Source organism: Nicotiana attenuata, chromosome 2 (assembly GCF_001879085.1).
Source record: "Nicotiana attenuata strain UT chromosome 2, NIATTr2, whole genome shotgun sequence".
NCBI classification, from domain to species: Eukaryota; Viridiplantae; Streptophyta; class Magnoliopsida; order Solanales; family Solanaceae; genus Nicotiana; species Nicotiana attenuata.
Window position 1 is genome coordinate 1,009,456 of NC_031990.1, and position 21,768 is coordinate 1,031,223.

Genomic DNA, 21,768 nt, shown 5'->3' on the forward strand with positions numbered 1-21,768 from the left:
ATCTTTTTACTCGGTGCCGTCTGCGCCACCGTCTGCACCAGCGTCAGCCTCTGGCATCGCCGCGTAAAAACCACAGTCGGCACATGCCTCACGAGCCTTCTGACGTGCCCCCTCGAAAGCAGCCTCGGTCACGATTCCAGCCTCCCACAAACTCTTATATACATCACGTTGGGCCTCGGCAAAGACCCAAAGTTCTCGAGCCTGGCTGGAAGAAGCGGCGTGATCCCGTAGCCGCTAATTCTCTTCTTCTAAGGCTGTGATCCGGTCCGCCATGACCTGGGTGTCCTGCTCAAAGACACCAATCTGCTCCTCGAGACTCGCTTCTCTAAAGACCGCAGCATCCCTTTCCAATGCCCGTTGGGATTCGTGCACGCGGATAGCCTCCTCCAACGCCCCGGCCCTCGACGAAGCATCCCTCACTTGAAGCTTCAATGCCGCTACTTCACCCTCCAACGCGGTCACTTTCCCGCTCCATGCCGCAGCGGCCTCCGCCGCCTTGGCCTTGCCCCGGCGCTCGCACTCAGCTGCGGCCCTCTTTACCGCCTCGAGCTCCTCATCCTTTCGGCGGAGCTGCTCCTCGAGAGCACTCGTCCTGCCAAGTATTTGCTGCATCTGAAGCTCCCGCCTCGCCAGCTCTTCGACCAAGGCCCGGCTCCGAGGATCATTCTTCAAGCGCACGCGCAACTCTCGGCACTGATTTCGATAGCGGCGATACTTCTCCAGCGCCCGCAAAAATATCCCCGAACGGACCTTGGCTCGACCGATGCTCTCCACCTCCAACAGATAAGACTACAAAGCAAAGGCGAACCGACGTAATAGTACATACCCTCAAGCCTATCACGGCTACTTCATTCATCAGTCCGACATCAGTAACGCCCCTCAACGACGCATTCTCGGCCTCCGAACATAGCAGCTCGAACTGCGGCACCAAGCTTTCCCCTTGGAGCAATAAGTTCAATTCCGTGGGAACCTCGATAAAGCGAGATCGCCCCCCTGCGCGCACCGCTGAATTGGTGGAGCCTTCCTGGAACATACGGACGTCGTCGGGATCCAAGTCGGATTCAGACTCATCCTCACCCCCTACAGCATCTCCTCCCACCGCAGCCGCCGAAGGAGCACTGGCCTCACCCACATTAGCAGCCGCTGAGGAACTACCTCCCGTCTCAGCGACTGGAACCACCAATTGAGTCGCCAAAGCGACGATATCATCACGGCCTAAGCCAACCGGGGCAACCCCCATTGCTTGTCCGCCCTCGAGGGCAGACGCCGCAGCTGCACTCCTCTCCGCGTCCACCGGGGGGGAGTCCAAATTAATTACCACAGGAGGAGCCGGCGCGAACGCGACCCTACGCCTTATCAACAGCCTCTCCTCCTCCCCATCTGATGACGATTCCGCTCTAGGGCGCACAACCCCCGATGGCCCCTCATCCCGAAGTTGGGTCCGTGAAGGAGAAACCGCTGAAGATTCAACTGATGCCGCCCTCGTTATGGAGCGCGACACCGGCGCTGCAGAAAGCCGAGCACCAGGCCGACGGAAGGCCAACTGAGGGGCCCTGACGCGGCGTGCCCTCCCTAATCACAAGAAAACAAGGTTGATGAATAGAGTCGAAACAAAGCGGAATAGAAGAAGAAATAAATTTTTTACCTACCACGGGCCTACGGCCATGCCTCTCCCAGAAAGACGCCCATGTGCGTATCCCCCGCGTATGGGGGAGTACGGCCTCGACCCACTCACGTATCCAAGACAATGGGGCCGGCGGCGACCTGTCAGCTACAAAAAAAGACACGAGTTAACGCCCATGATCACAAATCATAAAGAGGGAAAGAAAAAGGAATTCAATCACTAAAGAACTTACGTGCATGGTTCCAAGCCTCTGGGAACCCAGTAGCATCCGCCACCAGGTGCTTAGTCCTGATGTAAAAGAAGTGCTCGAAAGGGCGGGGGTCGACCTCGTCATCCAATCTCATGACCAGGCCCCTCGACCCACGAGGGCACGCCTGAATCATGGTGCCGCGGACTCTCTGGGGAGCGTAGAGACTCAGCACGTGCTGCAGCGTGACATCCCTACGGGCCAATTCCGCGTACTTGATGAACATTGCCAACAATTTGTAGAGGGAAGGAGTGAGCTGACCCGGGCACACCCCGTAATAACGGCAGAAATCCACCACCAGCATTGGGAGCGGGATCTTGAACCCCAATCTGAAAGGATAGGCGTAAAAAACACAGTATCCCCTGCGGTCGGTGTGGACCCTCTCCTCGCTTCTAGCGAGAACAATGTCCGCATGGGTAGGAACGACCCCCTGTTCCCATAATCGGGCCATCCCAATCTCCCCCATTAACGGGGCTTCATTCACTGGTTCCTCTCCACCGTCGGCAGTGAAATCAATCGCCAGATCTCCGGGCCGAGGAACCACCTCGTCAACCAACGGAATTTCTCCGGACTCTATCTGTTCTGCACCTCCCATTGCCGGAGATGGCCCTTCAACTACCGGAAAATTTATCGGAAGAGCATCGTGGGAAGAACTGCCTGCCATTGTTGATCTACTAAAGACAAATGCTATCACAATCAAAGGAAAGAAAGGAGAAGATGAATTAACGAAATGAAAAAGTTTCCTCAGAATCTCTCTTAAATCAACAATAAAAATATGAGAAATGAATGCCTCAACCCACCTTTATAGGCAACATAAATGGCTTGCGCGAAACCCAATAGCCATCATTAACTGCACGACCAACCGTAAAACGGTTCTATTCTGCCGAAGCAAGCGTCATTATGACGAGCTCCGCAAAGCGGCTTCTCAGCCATCCGCCAACATACCGCCGTCAGAATAATCGCTACGACCTGCGAACGCTGAAAGAATGTGCCGTACGCCGTCAAAATTCCGGACTTGACCAAATACGTACCCGGCGCATACTCATTCCCCACGGCCATCTCCAATATATGAAAGGCTACGGCCCTCTCCAACGTGTAAACGGCTAAGGCCATCACCGAGCACGTATCAAGCTTGCCCCCATTCTCCTCGGCCGCACCACATACGACCCGTCCGCCACGACCGACAGGTATGCTTCCAAAACAAACGTAAGGATCAGAGCACAATACAGCTCGACCTCACTCGAAGTAAGTTAAAAGGTCAAGTGCCTTCGCCCAAAAGGAGAGTTCGACCTCGATCGAACAATGACTTGATAGCCCAATAACAGGATACTAATACTCTACAAGGCTAAGGGCCATCGCCGAAAAGAATTCGGCCTCGACCAAAGCAACAGTCGACATCCCCATCCGTGTTTCTCGAAATACAGCCAATGGAATCCACTCATCGAGCTCGGCCAAGGCGCGACCTCAATAAGCGGAGGGACTAACTGTATGGGTCAGAATCCGACGCCACGATAATTAATGAGGCTAATCCCGTTTCAAGCTAATTCATGATTAATTAGTGGTACGACCACTCAGAATTGACGATGTTCAACCCGCATCCGGCTCGATCGACAAGGCCATGGCCTATCCGCCACCATAAAGGCGAGATCCCAACGTGGTCACGGCCACTTATTGCCAGCTCACGAAGCCCACAGCTATAAATATTGAGAGTGGAAGCCCTAGAAAAGGGGGGCTGCTTCTTCACCACTATAGACAGGAGAGAGAAGGGAAAAATATACCCATCTTATGGGAAGAGAAAACACCATTGTAAGGCTCTGAACCTCTTCATGGAGAGACAGACCAAACAAATATTATCAATAAAGGTTTCGAATGTTTCTCCCCCTAATTATGAGCACTTATTTTCGTTTCTTTCATTTGGTCCAACGGATTATTACGATTTGCTATGATTTTTCCGTGATTATTTGTATTGTTTTGCACTCATAAGATATGTAATAACTTTTGAGCAAACATTAATCCTAAAATCAGAACCCCTCTTGCAGAAAGATCAAGAATCACACAGAAAGTTGCAATCTTTACTTCTTTTTTCAACAGTTATTCCCCGCCTTTTGTGAGGGAAAAAAAAAGAAAGAAAGAGAATATGTCTGCTGCTGTTAGTGGGGTTCGCTTCCCCATTCTATTCCTTGCATTCTTTATAACTTTCAAGGGAGATATATAAATATAGTTCGATAAAAATAGACCGAAATATTTTAAGGAATTACCAGATGTCTCCTCGTATCTCCTATGCTCCTTGAACCCAGACAGTGTAATGAGCCACCATTCTCAGATGCTCAGGCCTTCTTTCCCTGTTCACTCTGTTTCTTGAATTTGTCGGTGGTCCAATACCTCTCCAGATCCACCCATATATGCGGTAGAACCCATGAAGACTTCTTTTTAACCCTTCGGTAGAATCAGAGAGTCTCTTACGGCATTTGTAGAATCAGAGAGTCTCTTACGACATTTGTACGCCCAATTTTTACAAATTTCACGGTTATACTTGTCCTCCCAGGAACACTTAGTCTGCAAAAAAAAAAAGTAACGTTAGATGAAAATATTATTAATATAACGTTTTAATAGATAAGAATTGTATTAAAACCTTGAATTGGTTGATCTGTTGCACGAGACTCTCTGGAAAGTCACTTCAAGTCGGATAGGGTGTCAAATACAACGAGCCAAGTATATCAGTGATTATCTTTGTAACCCCATGATTAGGAATAAACCTGCAACATTGCAATTACATTAAATAAATAAGAGTAGCTATTATAATTCAGCAAAAATAAAGAAGTAATAAATAAATCTTACCCATTGCCCTCAGGCCTGATGATCATCCTATGGTAATGATCATAACGAACATCATCCGGATCATCATCCTCCGACGAATCTGAAGCATGCGCAGAAGAGGGGGCATCTGGCTCAGTGCTACTATCCCGAAGACGAAGTCTGGAAATGCTAGGAGACGAACTCTGTGGAGAGGGAGACGGGGTCCCTGAAGATGGTTGCGATCCACATCCCTGCTCCGATCTAGATCCCTGCTGCGATCCAGACCACTGCTGCGATCCGGCCGTCTGAAATCTAGATGGATGTGATCCGGCTGGAGATGAAACAAATGGAGCAGATAACGGGCATATCACATGGCTCTGTGACTGGTGACTCGATGCAACCATATAACTATTGGTAGGATCATTAGGAGGAAGCGGGGTATAGCCTTGTGGCGGAGAATTGTGATAATACTGCTGGACGGGCGAATGGTGGGTAGTATAATGAGTAGATGGATGTGGTGGAATAGATCTGTGCCTAGAAGATTGCTGCCGGTCATCGGCAGCAGAGGGATGAAAGTGTGGAGTGGAAGGAAGCTAGGGTGTAGCACCATCATCATGATCAGTAGGCCTTTTATCCTTCCTAGACCTACCTCGACCCCTACCGGCCATCTGCATAAATTAAAGAAAATGTTAGAATTGAGAATATAAATCTATATAAGTTAAAAGCGCTTGAAAAAACTAACATGCTAGTCGTCTTCATCGACGTATCCTTCCTCGTCTGAAAATCCTTCCTCTTCACTTATTTTATTTTCATTAGGTGATTCTTCATCCTCATTTTCTATGATTGTTATTTCCTCCATATCAACTTCTTCTAATATGCGTTGAGGATGCTCCAAGTAATTTTCTAACTGATCATCCACCATTTGGTTAACACTTGAGGTATCGTTTTGGTAAGCAACATCTAGTACATTCTCAACTTCCACCCTGCCAACAGGCTTTGTTTTGATTACAACCAACCAATCAGCCTTATCCCTCCGCAATGGATATTGAGCATAATACACTTGCCTAACTCTTTCTGCAATTATAAAAGGATCATAGCGATCATACTCCCTCTTTTTATTAACCTCAATTATGTTGTACTGCGAGTGTACATTTGTACCTCTTCTAGGTGTTGGGTCAAACCACTTGCATCGGAAAAGTATGATCTTCTTATTTGGCCAACCTGAATATGACAATTCTAGAATCTCTTTGATCACACCATAATAATCATTTTCCCCATCCTGGTTGCCTTCACCACCTTTGACACACACCCCACTGTTATTGCTTTTTTTATACTTGGAGCATTCCTCAGTGTGAAATTTGTAACCATTCACACAATACTTAGACATAGTCGTAACCGTAGGTGCAGGTCCCCAAGATATGTCTTGCAAAAATTTATTAACACCGTTGTTTGGATTATTGACCTACATGTAGCGTTAAATAAATCACAAGTGAGCAAGTATATTCACAGGTATGTATAATCACATGTGAGAAAGTATGTAAGATGCACTTACACACTCTTTAAACCATGCCTCAAATGTAGAATATACAGCACCATGACCAAACTGACTCACGAAGTCACTGAGCGACACGTTGAAAATTATTTGTTAGTTTCATAAACCAAATTAAATAGTAGCCCTTGTAAATTAATCTTACGTCAACACTTACTTAAGAAAGGGTTGTACTTCCGGACAATTTAGCAACACATGATTTGAAGTTGATTTATACTCCATACTACTTAGGCCCCTTTGTGTTCGATCTTTAGAACCTCGGCCTGGTTGATTGAATATGGACATTGGTGGATATAATGGATCAATCTCAATCACCACATTGTGCCGATTGGGCCTATTTCTAGCACATGGCACATGACTGTCAAAGTAGTAAGAACAAAAATGGGCAGTTTCCTTTGCAAGATAGGCTTCGCATATGGATCCTTCAATCCTATTCCTCTGTTTAACAAATCGTTTACACTTGCCGATAGTCTTGCACATTGTCATATTAGACGATAACATTAAAGAAAATTACAAGATAAATCAAGGTTTGATCATTACCTCTCAAATGGATACATCCACCTGCATTGAACCGGGCCTCCAAGTCGCGCCTCGTGTACAAGGTGAATTGGAAGGTGTTCCATCACATCGAAGAAACTACATGGAAAAATCCTCTCCAGCTTATTACTGATTACAGGAATGTTCTGATTCATTTGAAATAGGTTTTCTTCACAAAAGTGCCATAACATATATTTTTTTAAAATCTTCATATTGGTTATTAAGTTTTCAATATAAATAAATCTACTTTAAAATAATATCGCCCTTCTACAACTATATACTTCAGCTAGCTCTAGGGTTTCATGTAACCTAGCTAGGAGTATGGGCAGTGAAACAATGATCTCTTGGTCCGATCTTCCTGACGAACTAGTCGGGAGGATCGGAAAATGCCTCGTCGACAACCCTTTCGACGTCCTTCACTTTCGTGCAGGATCTGCAAAACATGGCGTTCCTCAATTCCTCCTTTCAAAAGCAACTCTCCTGATTTATCTCTTCAATTACCCTTTCCACTCGATTTCCATCACCCGAATACGTTCCCTGGCTTTCATCTCATCGAAAACACCGTTTATCTTTCCCAATTACCTCCTGATCGTGATACTTAGCCTGATTGTAGAGGTTGTTGGTTGGTCAAGGTGTCAAAAATTGCGGATGGAAAGTTGCGGGTTTTTAATCCACTGACCCATAGACGAATCAACGTTTCACCAGATAATAATAATAATATACCTAGGGTATTGAATTTATTAGACCTCCGCATTTCTCAAGTTTGTAAATCTTATCGTGTCCAGCACGAAAAACCCGACTTTGTTAGAAAAGTTTTGTTGTGTACTCATGAGACCAGTAATATTTCTCTACTGGCGTTTGTTGAAGCTTATAAATATGATTATACTGTGTTACTTTATTCGAAGTCGTTGGATGAGAATTGGACTATGTTAAAAGATGGCAGTTTCAATATAGTCGATATCATCGTATATAAGGGGAATTTTGTTGCTGTTGAGCGATGTGGTCGGACTATAGTGTTTGATTCTTATCTCCCATACTACACGACAGGGAGACAGCCCGCTGTAGGAAGAAACGACTCGTGGAATCAAACGGGTAGTTATTTTTGGTTGATATGGTTTTAGATTATAATAAGACGGAGAATATTAAATCTAGAATATATCGGGTGGATGAAGAACTACATAAGTGGATTGTTGGGTGATAGAATTTTTCTTTATTAGTTATGACTGTTGCTTCTCAGTTTCTTCACAAGATTTTGGTTATCACTACGCAGGAAATTGCATTTACTATGCAGAGAGAGGTATATACATAGATGACGGCAGAGAGAAACTCATACATAGATACAACAATAAAGGATTAGATGCCTTAAACACGAGTGTCTATACCATAGAAGAAGGTGAGCTTGGACCAGGCTTTTACCTCATATAGTGTTGCGACCAAAAAAAACAGCTTACATGCATACAATACATTCACTTTGTCATACCGATAAATTTGACTGTATCTAATTCTAAGACTAGGCGGTTACCATGGGCGAAGCTACATTGTCATAAGGGTGGTCAATTGACCACCCTTTGTCGAAAAATTACAATGCGTATATAGATAAAATATAAGATTTTAGAGGTATATGACATATATTGAACACCCTTTGTCGGAGAATTTTTTTCACTTCTTTCAAGTTTGAACACCCTTGAATAAATTTCTGGTTTTGCCACTGGCGGTTACCACTTAACTAGTTGAAAGGACCCTTTTGCATTTCCTGCGAGCTGCTGGTAAGTGTAACAATAGGAGCTACTGTCAGAAGTAACTTCTTCGCTTGGTTGGCTTCTCTATAGCAATGAGCTATGTTGAACTCTGTTTGATTCATCATCTGTATAATGTCATCAATAATCTTGTAGCTTGAGGTTGTTGGTCTTCTTCACAGTTAGCATATTGGCTACTATCTAAGAGTAGAACTCATCATACCCCTACCCCTGTTGCAAGCACCATTGTATCCCTATCTTGGCAGCCATTGCTTCTGTGCTATTGTTTGTGTTATCTTTGATTCGATTAAACTCGAATCTCATTATGTACATCCGCACCTGCTACCACACTCATGTTATCTTACAATAATGAAATTTTTTGCTTTTTAAAGGATGCATAACTTTTTAGAAGTGTGTGGCCCAAATATTAAGTTAACATGCAACTCTTCTCAATTTCCAATTTGATGCCAATGGTTTTTTTCTTCTATTTCAATCCGGCTATTCTTGATCAAGTTTCTGAGCATGGAAGAGTATTAAAATTAATGTGTTGCTTTACAGAAATTGCTGAGTCTTGATTATCTATAAACGAGGAGGCTGCAAGATCAAGTCAAGAAGAGATGCAGACCCCATAGGGCATTGGCTCTTCTTCGCCTTTGCCTTTGCTTTTGCTTTTGCTTTTGTTTCTTGCGAATACTAATAGCTTGATCAAAACTACTACATAAACATTTGTTTCCGCTAGGTATCACCTCATCTCAAAACTATTACTCCCTCTGTTTCTGAACCTATTTCCTTTTTGGTCCGTTTCAAAAAGAATAATCCCTTTCTAAATTTGGAAACAATTTAGCTTAAAATTCTGCGCCCCTTTTTGACTTGTTTAGGACCACAAATTCCAAAAATCTTCTTTTTGTCTTAAACTCCGTGTCCAATCAAACAGGTTCACATAAATTGGAAAGGAGGGAGTAGTACCTAATAGCTTAACTAAAATATATAACTAGGGTTAATTTCACTGATGGTCACTCAACTATGTTTCAATTTCACTAAAGTCACTCAACTATTTTTTTGTCACTTAAAAGTAACTAAACTTTCACATTTTCACTTAAAAGTCATTTTGGCTCAAACCCCTACTATAAATATGACATGGCATAACATTTAATGAGAAAAATCCAAAATAAATGCCACATAAGTTTAAATGGATCATACCCACTTTAGATCCATTTCTTCCTTAATGTGATTTGACCCATAACCCAAATGCTTTCAATAAAAAAAATATTAAATTTCACATTAGTTTAAAATGATTATCCTATACTACAAAATTCTTGCCTTTTCTATTACATAATGCCCATTTATAGTTATTCTATACTAAAAAAATTCTTATCTTGTCTGTATGCCCCATCCGAGTCGTTTTATAACTCTACTGAAGTTAAAATACTACTGTATCCAACTCACACAACATATTTATAATTTTCTAGTGAAATTAAAATAGTATTATATTCATCTTACATAACATATTAATGTATCATAAGCATTCTAAAATAATAATAAGGCTAATAAGAGTCTATTTTCACAAAACATGCACTTACAGATAACCTATTGCAATTGTTTTGACAAAAGAAATATTGTATTTGAACGATAAAAACCCCACAAAAAATCACAAGACCTAATTTTATTAGGGGTGTGTGTTTTTTCTCCTATTGAAACCCATTTGTGTTATGGGTTAAATACTTAAATCACATAAAGGGAGAAATAGATCTAAAGTGGGTATGGACCATTTAAGCTTATGTGGCATTTAATTTTGGATTTTTCTCATTAAATTTTATGCCATGTTATATTTATGGTAGGGGTTTGAGCCAAAATGACTTTTAAGTGACAATATAAAAATTTAGTTACTTTTTAGTGACAAAAAATAATTGAGTGACTTTAGTGAAATTGAAACATAGTTGAGTGACCGATGAAATTAACCCAAAATGTTTTAGTGATTGAGATTAGGAGGTTGGTGATTGTGATAGTTATCGATTATCAATGTGTTGATTAAAGAAAAAAATTAAAACAAGAGTAAAGAAATTGTAGTGACAAATGACCACGTTTTTGTGAGAATATAATTAAGTTGAGTTCTCTCATTAGGCAGAGAAAATATATAGCGACTGATTTCATTTTTAGAAATACATTTATGTGGGAAAAATCAATGGGAACCAATTTTTTTTTTTTTAAAAATACTAAATTACTTTTTTAAAATTAAAAACAGATACCATTCGCAACTCTTCAAGAATAAGAAATTAAAATATTCGAAGTTCTCTAATTATTTTTTGGCACCACACGGAATGTTCGAGAAATTGTGCGAATTTATTAATTATAAAAAGGAAATTAAAAGCTCAAATAGATGAAAACGACAGAGGCATATATCGATTGTGACCTCTTAATCATCAACAAGAAACCTTTATGCCATATTCCCTTCTATAATCTCGTAAAGTCATAATAATAAAAGCGAAGTATATTTTTCTTACTTTTTCATGTGTCTTTAATTAGTTGCTCCCCCTTTCAAATTTTGTTGCATATTTTACTTGGATATGAAGTTTAAAAAATAAAAATTAAACCTCATCAGCTTAAATATGCAATGAAATTTTGTAGTTATAAAAAAATGTCACTAAAATTTGAGTAAGTAAATTAAAATTAAACTTTTTTTAAAATATAAAAAGATAAGTAGTATTCTTTTTGCAACGAACTAATAAGAAAATAGTCTTACGAAATTAATTTTTACGTCTCTTGATCTTTATATTGTCTGTCCATGTTGAGTATTCGTCTAAGTTATCATTTATTTCTCTCAAATGTATTATTGGATTAACATATCACTAATTGAAACCAATAATTGTGAATATGAAAGAAAATCTAAAACATCAAATATTTTAAACAAATTAAGTTTTTGAAAAAGACAAATGTTTAGTACTGAAACTAATAGTCACTTCTTTCACATTCATCATTCATGCGACCATCAAAGGATGTGGTACAGTGGATGAGACTATTCTTCCCTTAATCAGAGGTCTCGGGTTCGAGCCCTGATATGGAAAAATCCTTGGTAGGGAACGCTTCCCCCGTAAAGGGGCCCTACGCGCCGCGTGGAAAACCAAAAAAAAAAAAATCATTCATGCCATCCCATTTCTTTCTATATCATATTTCGAAGAACAATAATAATTTTTTAAATTTAAATTTAAAAAATAATTTAGAACTTCTAATATACTACAAATGACAAGCTTTTATATTCATATACAAATATTATAATATATTTAAAATCATAAATTTTAAAAAATTTATAGTCGCGTGATATTTTTAAAACTATAAAAAAAAATTTAAAAAAAATTCTTCTTTAAATTCCTAGTCTTTTAAATTACGACACGTAATTTGAAATGAGAAGAATAACTTTAACTTTAAGGAACATAAAGAACTCCACCTTCTAGTCCCTTCAAGAACTTTCCCTCTTTAAATAATTAAATTATGAGAATCCAAAATCAGAAATTCATATAAATACAAAAACTCAACAAGCTAAAACAGAAAACTCAGAGAAGAAGAAGAAAAAAAAATGGCAAAAGCACGTTCAATAGGAATAGGTATGGATTATTCAGCAACAAGCAAAATTGCACTGAAATGGGCAATTGATAATTTAATAGAAGAAGGTGATAAAATCATAATTATTCATGTTGTTTCTTCTAAACTTGACCCTACTAATAAGCAGCTTTTTGAGGACACTGGATCTCGTAAGTTTTTTCTTTTATTTTTAAGTTTTAATTTTTTTATTTTTTTATTGTAATTAAAACACATTTTTTGCTAATTATTTTCTATGTTTTTCAGCTTTAATACCTTTGGATGAATTTAGAGAGATTAATGTGTCTAAGTATTATGGACTTAACCCTGATAGAGAGGTTCTTGATATGCTTGACACTGTTTCCAAGCTTAAGAAAGTAAGTTTAATTCTTCCTATTTCTTCTTCTCCTCTTCCTCTTTTTCGCGATAACTTAATCAACGACACGTGTCCTTAGATCAGTAGAGAAATTAAGTTCTACCTGGAGGATTCAATTGAATTTCTTACGAAGAAAATTATACTACACAAATACGGTAAAGATTTTCTTATTTATATTTAACTTTTTAAATCCTTTAAGTGTAATGGTAAAGGAGGTTCAAAATTGTTTTAAATTATAGTAATTAATAGTCTATTTGGCAAAGTTTTGAAAATTAGCTTATTTTAAGAATTTTTTTTTTTAAAAGTAATTTTGGTGAGAAGCAGTTTGTATTTGGCTAATTAAGCATTTATGAGCAGCAATTAGTGTTTGACTAAGCTTTTAAAAAGTGCTTCTAAGTGTATTTTTCTTAAAAATGCTTTCAAAATTTGAAGAAAAGCTAATTTTTTCTATTTCTCCAAAATTACTTCTGCTTCTACTCAAAAATATTTTTTTCAGTTTGGCCAAATATTTCGACTTGGAAAAAAAAAATACTTTTTTGGAAGAGCTTTGTGTTAGAATTTCTGATTTAGCCATAGTTAAAATCTTTTTCTTATTTTGAAGAGCTTGTGTTAAGAAAATTAAGCAGTGTTTAATTATTAGTTTGTGTATTTTAATTTGTTGGTAACTTAAAAACTACAGGTAATAGTGGTAGCAAAGGTATATTGGGGAGATGCAAGGGAGAAGCTTTGTGATGCTGCAGAACATCTCAAGCTTGATTCACTTGTAGTTGGAAGCAGAGGTTTAGGTGTCCTTAAAAGGTAAATTACACATCCCAAGTGGCGGAGCCAGAATTTTTACTAAAAAGGTGTCAAAATATAAAGAAGTAAACACGCAAAGAAGTCGAGAAGAGTCAACATATAGTAATATATGCATACAAAATAAAAATTATCAACTATACAGTATAATTTTCCGGACGAAGCCCCCTCCCCCTCCACCCAACAAAAAAAGAAAAAAAATATCTAACGTCAAAAAAAAAAGAAAGAAAAAAGGAAGGGCAGCCCGGCGCATTAAGCTTCCGTTATGCACGGAGTTCGGAGAAGGGTCGTACCACAAGAGTTTGTTGTATGTAATTTTATCCTTTTTTTTGCAAGAGGCTGTTTTTACATTTTGAACTCGTAACTTTCTGATCACATGGACAGCAACTTTATCAATTACGTCAAAGCTCCCCTCCTAAAAAAAATGATTACATTACTGATCTATAAAAAAAAAAAAGTGGTAAGTATCTTGCGTTCGCGCAGATCACTTTCAAAGATTATAATATAGACAGGCCTATCCTAACGTTAATAATTAAATAATCTAGAATTAATTGTTGTAGTGATCTTTTTTCAGAATAAATAAGGCATCAGTTTCATTATCAATATGGGGCTAATTCGCAACTGCTTATATATTTGCAGGGTGTTACTTGGAAGTGTGAGCAACCACGTGGTGCAAAATGCAACGTGTCCTGTCACAGTTGTTAAGGCCAGCCCTCCAAAGTAAAAACCCTATAAAAATGTTTTATTGTAAAAATAAATTTAAAGAAAAAAAAAAAAAGGCCTTTTTGCTTATTTTTGGATAACTTTTCTTGTGCCCGTTTTGTACTTTTATCTTTTTTTGGTTTTCTGTATATATATTTTTGGATTTTCTTATCAGGTTCAATGGTATGAGTTGGCTTTTGTTTGAGTGTGTTGTATGAGAGACAATTGTGGGGTTGTGTTATATTTCGAGTTTATCATCTTATATTATTTTTGTTGGTTTCTTGTTTGTCTTTATGAAAACTTGTCATTGTCAAATGCTGAATGTTTCACTTGTGAGCTGGGAAAAAAATTGTGAAGTTTCTTGTGATAAGTGAACACTGTGAAAACATGAAGGGTCGATGTTAACTAAAAGCAAAACCTTGCATCGAGTTTGGCCAACAATTTTTTCTTTTAATCGTGATGTTCAGACCAATTTGATCGTATCTCAATTAAATTTATGGGGTATCTGTTACTTTACCAGTACAGATATTGAAATAATTTTTTTCACTAAGGATTGAATAAATAGAAAGGATTTTTTTGGGTATTTTTTTATCTTTATTGGAATTTGGACTTAAAGACCTTATGACTTTTAACGCATTTTATGATCGTACACTTGAATGCACAATTTAATATCTTGATGAACTTTTGCTCAAAGGAGGAAAATGCCCATGCCACATTGCAATATATTATATCGTAATTTTTTTAAAGAAAGAGTAAGTATCTTTATTTCTTACTTCCATTTCTTTTTAGTCTAGTACAGTTACATGTCCTTCGATATTTTTCTTCATTTAAGCATTAATGTTAGAGATATATATGTACTTTTGTTCTTGCAGTGCAAAAAAGAAAAAAGAAAAAAAGAACGAAGATTGTGTTTTTTTCAATTTCATTAAGTACTTCTTAAACATGATTTATCTAATTTATGTGGAACAAATTGGTTAAACGTTGTGACAAAATCCTGCAAATATTTATCATTTCAATTTTAAGATTACCAGATTCAGATTAGACATGTTACTGAGATCATTTATTCTACTCATCTAAATCATAGAACTATTTTCTAAAATATGTTGGAGCAACAATTGTAGCAAATATATCATATGCAATGCAGGAGTAACGTGTTAGCTTTCTAGAATTATGACAGTTAATTATCCACAAGTTTTTTTCCGATTAAAAACTTTGACATGTATACTTAGTAAAATTGTTATATTTTAGGATAGGAAGCCATTCGAGAGTCAAGGAACAAACAACGTTGGTTTTGGATTTTGATGACTCTCTTTTTCACGGCGATGCCTGGGTTAGCGTGCGCGCACCTCGAGTATTCAACCGGGTAGGTACAACCTCGCACCAGCACAAGTATAGTACTACACATGTTTATCTAAGAAAGCTTGAGCCAAATTGCTGAAGCTTGTACTAACTTCACCTGCAGCTGCATAACTCTTGATTGCATCAATTACTTCTGGCTTTAAGATCTCTTTCTTGTTTGACGCATTGCAAAGATAATACAGAGCTCCAAGAGCATAATTTACCTGCCACTTCGAAGTTCATTTGTTAGAACCATGGGTGAGATCCATGCACATACATCTATATACTCGTGTGCCTGTCGCTATCTATGTTCACATGCAAACAATAACCATTTTCTATTGATCGGATAAACATTTCGTATTTTGTAATCGCTTAGAAAATGATGTCGATGAGTAATTGATATTAGACTTTAAGAAGTAGAACTGACCACCAAAAGTATGAACCAGTTTGTGGCAGGAACAAAAATACCAATAATTTAAAAGTCTTCCATGTGAAAAACAGTTCATTCCAGCTATGTTGCGCGGACTCTCCAAAATGATACGGCACCCGTGTTGGATCCTCCAAAAATACACTATTTTTAAGGATCCGACACGCACCTAGCAACATTTTCGGAGAGTCCGAGCAACATAGCATTCCAGAATGAGGAAACAACAGCATTTTATTTTGGATGCCACCTAAAGTAGCAGAAATTCACCATGCCAACCAGTAAATATGACTACGTTCTATAGGAGTGTGCTGCCATGCAAAAAAAATTCAAAGTTATCTACAAGATTGACAATAATTGGTACTCAACAGTTCAAGTCATGATTGATAGTTTGGAGTGCATTTCACTATGTATAACTGCAAATTTAACACATGAACAACAAGCACTCAATGACCAAGAAGACCATATAATAGTTTGTTAATGTCCTTACCGTGTTCCTAACAGGACTTGACAAACACTGGATGACGAGAGGGATACCATCATTTTGAGTGACGAGAGCAGCATTTGCTGTATCTGCAAGTTACAGATGCATCAACTGACATGGATAAGAGTTAATTGCTGGAGCGGTTTATTACATAAAGACCATAGTGATTCTAATCAGACGGGAAGAAAATATCCCTATCATGGAATCAAAATAAATTTATAAAAGCTTTTATCTTACCAGCACAAGCGTTGCAGATTCCTCCAATCCCAAATTCCACAAGCTTCTCATTAGGCTCAGTTATACAGTCGAGGAAAAGTTCTATAACATTAAGCTGTTTAATATCAAAAGACATGTTGAGGCAATAGACCTGGAAAATATGATGATTACACAACTCAAAACACACATTAGGAAGTTTCTTAACCTGGCGCAAGAAAGTATAATTGTAAGGATCATATGCAAAGTTGGCCAAATTAGCAACAATCTTCTCTTTTGTCTCTGTAATAACAAGAATGTATCAGTGCCCCAAAAGAAAAGGATGAAAGAAGTAAACAAGGGAAAGCACATTGTAGCGACTATATTTGCTGTAATCTTACAAGAAAGGAACTAAGATTCCAATTAACTGCCACGAAAATATAAGACTAACATACTTTATCAGTTAGCATTACTGGCTGCATGCCTGCTCTCTGAATGGAGTGTCCTTTAGTCTGATGCTAATGAAGGGACAAAATCTAAGAACTCATACCTTCTTCTTTTTGATAAGGTGAAGATTTTATTAAAAACATTATCAAGCTGATAGTGTGAAAATACAGAGATACTACTGGCTTAAAAACATTAAAATCGTAAGCAGTCCAGCATGTTATATAAATTTTATAAGAACATTTCTTTCCAATAGTACAAAAATGCGAACAACTTTATTTCATAAATCTAAGAACTCATACTTATCTCTTAGAGTAGGCAGTTTTGCTTTATCGAGGGAGAAGGTGTAACTGTTACCACAATTAACAGATATCGGTTGGCCAGAATAATAGTTGCTTTTGTCATTTAACATCTTGCATGAAAACTCAAGACCACAATAAGTCACCATGAAATCACACATATGAATACAGAGCTTTTCAGTGACATGACAGGATTAATGCTTGTTTTACCTACTAAGATGTTAACATTAACATGATTGTAAGGCGGGAGCTATAAAAGTCCAAAACTGTGATTGACTCAACAGGAAGGTCAATATGATATTTAAATCTTGTTCAGTAATCCAAGTCTGTAGAGGACAGAAAACAATTAGTTCAATAAAACTCTAAGCATACCTTCAGAAGATGCATTCTGAAACTGAGTTACCAATTCCTAAAACAAGAATGAAAGAATTGATTAGTGAAATATGCAAACAAGTTTTCTGCTTATACAGGAATTTCATGTACAAGTGATGTTTTCTTAATATACAGCATATGAAGTTTAGCAGTTGAGCAGTTCCGGTCTTATTCCTTACATAATGTCAGGCGATCAATATATCGAGTAAGGAGGAGTAACCTGAAGGTATTCCACCCTCTGAGTTCCATATTTTCCGGTGCGTTCTTCTTGCCTTTGGCTATTCGTGAACATGTGACCGCAGCTATGGAAGAGGAAGAGATCAGACTTCAGTAACAATGTAAAGAGGATGTGCACCACATATAATCTTCTAACTTAAAGTTTTATTTTCCCAGTAATAAAGCAATTAATATTAGTATAAGCAACTTAGATCTAGCAGAAATGGAAAACAGAAAAAGCAACTAGTATCCCCTAGATTCTCTCACATCATTCCCCTTTTCTTCCCCCACCCTTGCCATAACCTTAAACCCCATTGCTACACCCTCGTGCCATCCGACCAGCTCAAAAACCCTTCCTCCTCCTCCATATCCCCCCCTAGCTAAGTGGCCGTCACCTTCTCGTTGGCGATCACCGTTGCCAAGAATGGCATAGTAATTATGACAACTGTAAACTAGTCCATGGACAAATTCTCAATGAACCATTAATAATCAATCAACTACCCTCAATCTCAAATCAGTTCCAAGACCAAATAATCCATCTTAAGCACAAACTTAGGTTGTCTAAATCTCACACTTTTCCTTCCGAAGATAATTACTTTAATCCCAACTAGTTGGTACAACATTTTTCTTTTGTTTCCATTGTGTTCTATATTTCGTTCTTTTTTTATGAACTAGACATCCGTCTAGGGCGAACCCTTATGACCAACAACAGCCTTCAAAACTCGGGGATAATGGATCCCCCACTCTACCATTCTCTACTTAAATACCCATTGTGTTCTATTCTTAATCCGCTAGGTCAAGTTAATAAAGCTTTTCACTGTAGCAAGACATACCATAATAACTAAAGGCCAAAAAAGGAAGCAACAAAGTTGATTACTTTGCAGATAATTCAAGATCAACAAAATGGTCTAATAATTAAAATTCCTCTAAAAATCTGAATCACATCGAAACCAAATGCTAAAAGGGGATTTTCAATCAACAAACTGAAAATCTAAAAAAAAAAAACATTACACTTATTGTAACTCAAGGTGCAAAAGTAGGATTCTCAATCAATCAAATGCAACATAAGAAACTATCAAATTGTGAAAAAGGAGCAAAAAATAGAGCTATAAACAAACTAAACTTATACTTGCTTTTTGAGTTGTTTGTTTTAAACAACATATTAGATAGTATTAGATAAGCAATATAGTAAATAGCACTCTTCTGTCTAACCATATACAACAGCTTTTTAACAAAAAATTGAGGTTAATCGAAAACGAATCGCAGCACTAAATTTAAAACGTACCGGATAATAATACTTTTGAGCAAATTGAGGGAAAGCTTCGGCAAGAGGAGATGATGAAAATTTCTTCAGTTTCCCGGCAGAGATGACGGGAGAGGAATTGGGCTTCGGGGCGTTGGGCTAGATTACAGTACATAGTAAAGGTGTTTAACGGGTGGGCCGGGCCGGGCCTATGTTTTTTGGACCTGTACGCGTTACGGTCCGGGCCGGTTACGGGTTGAGTCTTAACGGGTTTAACGAGTTCGGGTTCATCCGGATAAAAATTAAACCATAAGGGCTACGGGTTGAGGGAGCCGGGCCGGGCCGGGTTTAGTATAATTTTTTTTTTTTTTTGAATTTTGTATAAATATTGTAAGTTATAGTATTAATTAAAGTACTAACATAAAGAATACAAGGAAGATGGGAAAAAATTGCACTTATAAATTGCAAGTGCTATATTTATTTCAAAACTACAAAATTAAAGTTTGCATTTAAAAAGTAAATTAACAAATAAATAGTAAACTAAATTTTCATGCATAATAAATTAATAATACTTCAAATTAATCTAACAAACTAATCATTAAGTATAAATACGTCTAATAATTTAAAATAACACAAATTGTCTTAAAATCTTAAAATAACACATATATAGCATATTTTAAAAATAATACGTTACCATCATATTCTATGATTTGAGCATTTATAGTTTTATACCCTAAATATATACACTATATGTTAAATTCCAATAATTTTAAATTATATTAATTAGTATACAATAATTGGTATATTCATGGTATATTTATAGTATATTCATAATATATTTATCGTATATTCACGGTATATTCATGTTATATTCACGTTCCGGGCGGGTCCGGGGCGGGCCGGTTAACCGGTTTAACGGCACTGTTCATCTAACGGGTTTTACCAGGCCGGGTAACTCGTTTCAAAAATTTAAACCGTCCAAACCCACCCCAACCCCCCTACCCAGCCCCCCCTTACCGGTCCGGGCCGGTTCCGGGTTCTACCAGTCTGGGCCGGTCCGGAATCGGGCTAACCCGGCCCGTTTAACACCCTTAGTACATAGGTACAAATGATAGCCACTTTTAATGGTGTTATTTAAAGGGACCCAAATGTCCCAAATAAGTCTCACCTTACCGATCTCTAGCTATTAGTCATAAATTTACCAAAATAAAAATTGAAAAACCAAATAAATAAGGTTCTTTCTCTCAAAGAACCACATGCAAAAATCATCTTCCATATTTTTAAGCGTGATTAGCAACATTAGATGCAAGACGGAAAGGAAATTTCATGGATGAGGTAGCAAATAAGGCGATGAAATACAAAAAAATAATATAATATTCCAAAAATCTAAGCAAAAAATGAACTTTTTCAATGTGTATAGTTAAAATTTATTGAAATCATATAGATAAGTCAATATGCAAAATTTGAGGAAGATTGGAGGTGATTTGAACTGATTTTGTATCAAAATTCGTGATTAAATCTAGTTCAAAAAATTCTTCTGCAACACATGTATCAAACAAGTATCACGCATGTATCTCACGCACATGTATACATGGATATACATGTGATACACAATTGATATAAATATGATTCATATGTGATACACACATCATTTTTTTTTATGTTTGATTTTTACTTCGAAATTTCAATTCAAACCATCTCAAAACTTCACCAAATCATCTTAAAACTGAAATTCAAGCTCCTTAGGATGTACCAAATCTATTCTAATAACACCCAAAAGAAAGCAAAAAATTTAATATTTTTCTGCTACAAATAGCTAATTGGCTAATATTAGTAATATTTTATTAATTGACCAATTTTTATAATAAGCTACTTATAAATTGACATATATGGTAGTTTCCCTTATTTAAAAGCTAGCCACAACTTATGAGGGCCATTTATGTCCTGCATTCCCAAATAAGCCGAAGCCCATGGCCCAAAACCTGGTCGAGGGATGACTTTTCTAGGGTTTGGCATCTCTATAAATTGCCTAATTGCTTTCCCTATACTCACTCTTCTGTTAAAAACATAAATCGCATCTATCGCGTGCTCTCGACTTTATAGAAATGCTAGCTTGTTTTATTATTTGAAATGATATCTATTTTTTGCGCCTCCTTCTGATCGAATGATGAACAAGTATTTTTTGTGTGTTTCATCATTTTTATACAAATTTACTGGAGGCAAAGTAATATCGGCGAGATATCGTTTCGGTCGTTATTTCTTTACATTGACGATTTGATTGTTGCTCGTCTACATCTTACTAATATTTTTCCCTTTTTCCTTCTTCGGTTTTAAATTAATTTACTTCCCGTCTTTTTTCTCTCTTTTTTAAGATATAGATGAAAATAATTTAAGAACATATGTTCCGGCTCAATAGCGGCATTTAATAAATGTCAACTATTATTGCGAATTGGAGAAACAAAATGTCCAAAGATTATTTTCTTTAATTCTTTTTGTCTATGGCCTTTAACCAAAAAAAAATTCATTTAACTAATTGATATTCTAAAATATAAAAATGTTATATTAATTTTTTCCCCTAATCTCAATCTTACTACCCAGAAGGAATCAGTAATTACTTAATAAAGAAAATACGGATAATTTAGTTAAATAATCTGATTTAAATCTTACTACACCTAAGGAATCACTAATTAGTTACCAATAAAGAAGATAAAAGACAATTTAGTCAATTACTAATTTGATTTAATTAAAAAAATATTAAACATGTCATGTTTATGTGGTTATTAAAAATATGATGTTATGAGTAAAATGTGAAATTTAAATC

At 37.4% G+C, this 21,768-nt stretch overlaps 2 protein-coding genes across 2 annotated transcripts; one reads left to right on the forward strand and one right to left on the reverse strand.

Moving 5' to 3' along the window:
- LOC109242825 (universal stress protein PHOS32) lies at positions 11,978-14,215 on the forward strand. Its single transcript, XM_019409687.1, has 4 exons — positions 11,978-12,235; positions 12,330-12,439; positions 13,118-13,236; positions 13,873-14,215. The coding sequence occupies exons 1-4, from the start codon at positions 12,061-12,063 to the stop codon at positions 13,955-13,957; spliced, it is 489 nt and encodes a 162-aa protein (XP_019265232.1). The 5' UTR covers positions 11,978-12,060; the 3' UTR covers positions 13,958-14,215.
- On the reverse strand, positions 15,077-19,092 carry LOC109242833 (armadillo repeat-containing protein 7). Its single transcript, XM_019409697.1, has 7 exons — positions 18,990-19,092; positions 17,709-17,790; positions 17,489-17,525; positions 16,603-16,676; positions 16,419-16,512; positions 16,188-16,270; positions 15,077-15,497 (listed from the first exon to the last, which is right to left on the reverse strand). Exons 2-7 carry the CDS (start codon positions 17,778-17,780, stop codon positions 15,333-15,335), a joined length of 525 nt encoding a protein of 174 aa, XP_019265242.1. The 5' UTR covers positions 17,781-17,790; positions 18,990-19,092; the 3' UTR covers positions 15,077-15,332.

Coding starts and splice junctions, on each gene's coding strand:
- LOC109242825 (XM_019409687.1), top strand. CDS start 12,061: ATGGCAAAAGCACGTTCAATAGGAATAGGTATGGATTATTCAGCAACA. Junction 12,236..12,329: donor TTTTGAGGACACTGGATCTC/GTAAGTTTTTTC, acceptor TATGTTTTTCAG/CTTTAATACCTTTGGATGAA. Junction 12,440..13,117: donor CTGTTTCCAAGCTTAAGAAA/GTAAGTTTAATT, acceptor TAAAAACTACAG/GTAATAGTGGTAGCAAAGGT.
- LOC109242833 (XM_019409697.1), bottom strand. CDS start 17,780: ATGTTCACGAATAGCCAAAGGCAAGAAGAACGCACCGGAAAATATGGA. Junction 16,271..16,418: donor AATCTGCAACGCTTGTGCTG/GTAAGATAAAAG, acceptor TGTAACTTGCAG/ATACAGCAAATGCTGCTCTC. Junction 15,498..16,187: donor CAAGTCCTGTTAGGAACACG/GTAAGGACATTA, acceptor TCGAAGTGGCAG/GTAAATTATGCTCTTGGAGC.